The following is a 4,094-nucleotide window of genomic DNA, read 5'->3' on the forward strand; positions in this document are numbered from 1 at the left end:
TCCTCTGATTGCATATTAAATGCCTCATTTTTTAAAATTAGCTTAATTATAACTACTCACAGCATGGGGTAAATACAGCTATAAATTATGATCTAGAATTTGAGACTATTGCACAGAGTAAGGAGAATATTCTTAGTAAATTACTTTAATCTTCCTTTTGCTTTAGGAACATTTCAAATTAGCATATGGAGGGTTAAGATCTTTTAATAATTTTTTTTTAACCAAAAGACTCTTTATAAGCATTTCCTTTCTATCTAATTACAGAGTGGCACTTGCAGTCCTTGCTTATTTAAAACAAAACCAAGAAAACGCTACAAACTGAAGACAAATTACCAACTACTACATACAGGGTTTAAGAGCCACCTAGTGGGATTACCTGCAAGTAACACTAATTCCTAATAAGCATTTCACTTTTAAAAAACAACCAAAAAAACCTGTTAGATGGTGAATTAAGAGTCACGTTAAATCAAAGGTGAGCTGAAATCCATTTTACACACAAAACTTTCTTCCATTTCCTAGAACACTTGATTTTGTGGCTACGCAATTCAATATACATTTAGAATTTGCAAGTAGATGAACAGCCCAATTTCTGTTTTAGAATAGTGCTTTCTATACTGACAGGCAATTTTAATTTGAGGAATTTTGCTACTGTAGCCATCTGCGTCATGGTTTGAATTTATTATTTATTTTTTTAAACACTAAATGAACTTCAACTCAAAAACATCCTAGAAAAAGTACGCAAGTGATGCTTTCAAAAAGTAAAAAGTGTAGAACTGTATTAGTCTCACATAAAAGGCAGATAATAACTGAAGTAAAGGTATGGTACAGTGGGGAGGGAAAGATGGTTATTTTCTAAACAAAATACCTAACTAATAACATGTCAGAGAAGAAGGTTAAGATCCTATAAGACAAGTGCCACTAGAGAATCTATGATTCTGGTATTTAAGGGAGTTTGGAGTTTTATTTTACAGACTCTTCTTCCAAAGAGAAGTGTCAAGCTCCTGGGATCTCAGTTTACCTACATTTAGCTTTTAAGCCTTGAGTCAGGGAACCTAGACTTCCTCTACAAAAAAGCACAACACGAACTCTGTCATTCCTGTCCATAAAAGCGAAGATGATAAGGTGATGGTGACTTGTTTACTAATAAACAACACTGAGGAGGTGGCTGTGGCTTAATCTGATGTTTCTGGCATAGGTTGTATTTTTAACTCTTAAGATAAACCCAGAGTTCCTCATACTAAAAACAAACCAAAAAAAATCACTGGAAATTCAGCTACAGTTAAACAGCATCTTACTCATGTAATGAACCAGTAGCAAGAAAAATTAGGTTTTAAGGTGCTTACTTTTTGCATGGGGGAAATTTGCTTCCCTTCTGGTGGAAGCAGTGTCACAGGATACAGGAGTACTTATTTCAGTTTAGAAGTGCGAAGTGAGCAGTTGAGATCTGTCTGGTGCTGTCTGCACTGAAATAAACTTCTGCAAGCTCAACTGTGAAAACAAGAGCAGCTATTGACATGCAGTGGCTGAGAACGTCTGCCCTGCCTAGGAGGAGGGAAGATTCTCCAGTCATGTGCTATTGGACCTTCTTCTTTCAGGACCGATTATGAGATTACACCAAAGGTGGGTAACTTAATTTATCCAGTCATGCCTAAATGTGTAGCAAGAAATTGTTTTCAAGTAGAATCTATCTACCTTTTTTACATTGAAGATACTCCCAAAGTCCACTCAAGTTTAAAAAAAAAAACAAAAACCACAACAAAAGCAAAGCTGCTTTCATGCTCTCACAGGGAGCTTCCTAAAAATTGCAGAGTTCTAGATTAAAAAATGCTCATCACTTTTCACTTGAAATGAATGCTAAAGAGCCCTTTAAAGTCCAATAACTTTATTTCAGATTACAGCAATACTGAAAGTCAACTTGCATTTACTAAAAAGTTATTTAAGATGAATTTTTACAATTCAATTTGAAATACATACAACCCCGTAAAAATAGATGGCACTTGACATATTACATTTAGCTAAAATGTAAGTAGCATTATTCAGCTAAGGATTTTTTTAGGTCCTTCGTAATCTCTTCTGCTGGTGTAAGTGCCAGTTAATCATTGCTATACTTGTCACAGCAAGTGATAGTCCCAAATATTGAAAATCTTGCAGACTGGAATAGTAAGGCAAAGTAAAGCCATGACAGTTGACTTGCAAGGAAAAGCTATGCTTGCCGTAGCAAATGGTAGTCCCAAATCTCAAAGCTCTTGCAGGCTGCCACTATCTCAAGTACAGCGGAGTAAAGCTGTGACAGCTGGTGTGCAAGGAAAGGCTAACTTACAGCAGTCTAACTGTCTTCCCAGTCACAGTCAAGAAGTCTTCATCAGCCAAGGCACGAAGCGCTTCTTCAAACATTTCCTTAGTGACAGCCTTAAAGAAAAGAAGTTAATCAAGTAAAGGTGAGGGGGAATACTTTAAAGACTATAAAAATGCCTTGCTTCCTCCCAGTTTTCTCATCAGGTTTTTTAAGCTCTAATATGTTCTTTTTGCAATTTGACATCTGGCCTGGAACCCTGAAACTGAGTTTGCTATTTCAGAAGCCAGAATAAGCTAAGATACAGCAAAGATTCTACTCAGTTTATCCATAGAATTGGCTTTCTGGTCACATCAGCTGAAAAACTTAGCATCTCCCTTTCCCTCCATAATGTGACATGAGAACAAGATAATGTTGATTTGGAAAAACTCTATGCTTTTAAAAATTAATGAAAATGTAAAAACAAAGCAGGAAACTTACTGTATCAGACTGTGCTCGGAGATCATCGAAAAGCTGTTGGTATTTCAAAGTTGGTGCTTTACCCTTTGACTGGATAAGCTTCCTTAAGGCTTGAGCCAACTCCTCTTTGCGCTTACGAGCTGTTGCACTCATTCCTTATAAAAAGAAAGAAACTAAGGTTAAGTTACATTTAAAGATTACCAAAGCCCAATAGCATCCCAGTCTTATCACTGAAAACACAAACCTGTAGTGAGAATGGATATGTCCACAATTCCAGTCCTTGGATCAGTAGCAGACTGTTTCAGTGCTTCCCGATGGAGGCGTTTTGCTTCTTCCACATCAATTGTTTCAACTTTCTCAGAAAAGCGTACCTTAGCATGTGCTTCTGCCAGTCGGATCAGAGACTCAAGCTGTCGAGGATACGCTGAAACCATTCCCCTGCCACTACCAATCTTCCTCATGTCCACGTATGCCTGAAAAGAGTCATTACATATTTTAGAAAATCCTTTTATTTCTGTTATTTTCAGAGTCTCCTTCATCCCCCACATCTCATTTCAGAATATGAGCAATTCGGGCAAGCTGTTCCAAACACTATTTCTGCTTATGTACCTTCATGAGTCTTCCGCCATGAAGGATAACCACATAACATCTACACATTTCCCTTACAAAGCAATTAACCCAGGATAGCAAGTCAAGTTTTAAATCACTTCAAAAACTCAGGACTTGTCTTACGTAATAGTGCTTGTGTCTGTACTGATACATTTAATTTCAGTAGGATTTTATGCTTTCATTAATGTGATAGACCCCAAACCAACACATCTGAAAGCTAACAATCAAAGTGCAGAATGACTTCTATACCAATACCCCTTTCCTTTATAAATGCTGGTGAATTTTAGAGATGTTTCAAGAGTCATAGAAAAATAATATATAAATAGGAAGCATACATATGAGGGGATTTTGCCATTTTTGACAAGTCAGTAGGGATGTAGAACACTATTAACAGCAACTCCTTTACCTCAATAAGGGCTTGGCTTGCTTCTTCACTTAACCGAGGATTTATGTAACTCCGAGCATATGCAATGTAATCCCTCAGTACTGCCATGTCCATGTATTCCTCCTCTATCTCTTCTTCACTTCGGTAGTACAGTGAAACCAAATGGCGAGCAAGACGTCTGTCATAAGCTTCATCACGTGGATCCAACATTAAGAAGATCAAGTCAAATCTGAATGAAATAAGAATCCAGTATTAGCATGTGTACTTTCTTGCCATTTAAAGTAATTTGTTTCAGGGGGTTTGATTTAGCAAGTACAGATAGGGATCATTTGACTATTAATTCCTGCT

At 36.9% G+C, this 4,094-nt stretch overlaps 1 protein-coding gene across 1 annotated transcript in view; it reads right to left on the minus strand.

The window, feature by feature from the left end:
- Nucleotides 1-2,157: 2,157 nt before the first annotated feature.
- Nucleotides 2,158-4,094, minus strand: part of MCM4 (minichromosome maintenance complex component 4) — a gene marked incomplete at its 5' end in the record, with an annotated part of 11,224 nt that continues 9,287 nt past the window's right edge. Inside the window, 4 exons of the mRNA XM_010085762.1 lie at nucleotides 2,158-2,409; nucleotides 2,774-2,907; nucleotides 2,997-3,225; nucleotides 3,768-3,975. Of these exons, the coding sequence (XP_010084064.1) occupies nucleotides 2,317-2,409; nucleotides 2,774-2,907; nucleotides 2,997-3,225; nucleotides 3,768-3,975 (664 nt within the window). The remainder of the gene's footprint in view (nucleotides 2,410-2,773; nucleotides 2,908-2,996; nucleotides 3,226-3,767; nucleotides 3,976-4,094) is intronic.

The sequence above is a fragment of the Pterocles gutturalis genome, unplaced genomic scaffold (genome assembly GCF_000699245.1).
Source record: "Pterocles gutturalis isolate BGI_N339 unplaced genomic scaffold, ASM69924v1 scaffold22930, whole genome shotgun sequence".
Classification (NCBI taxonomy): domain Eukaryota; kingdom Metazoa; phylum Chordata; class Aves; order Pterocliformes; family Pteroclidae; genus Pterocles; species Pterocles gutturalis.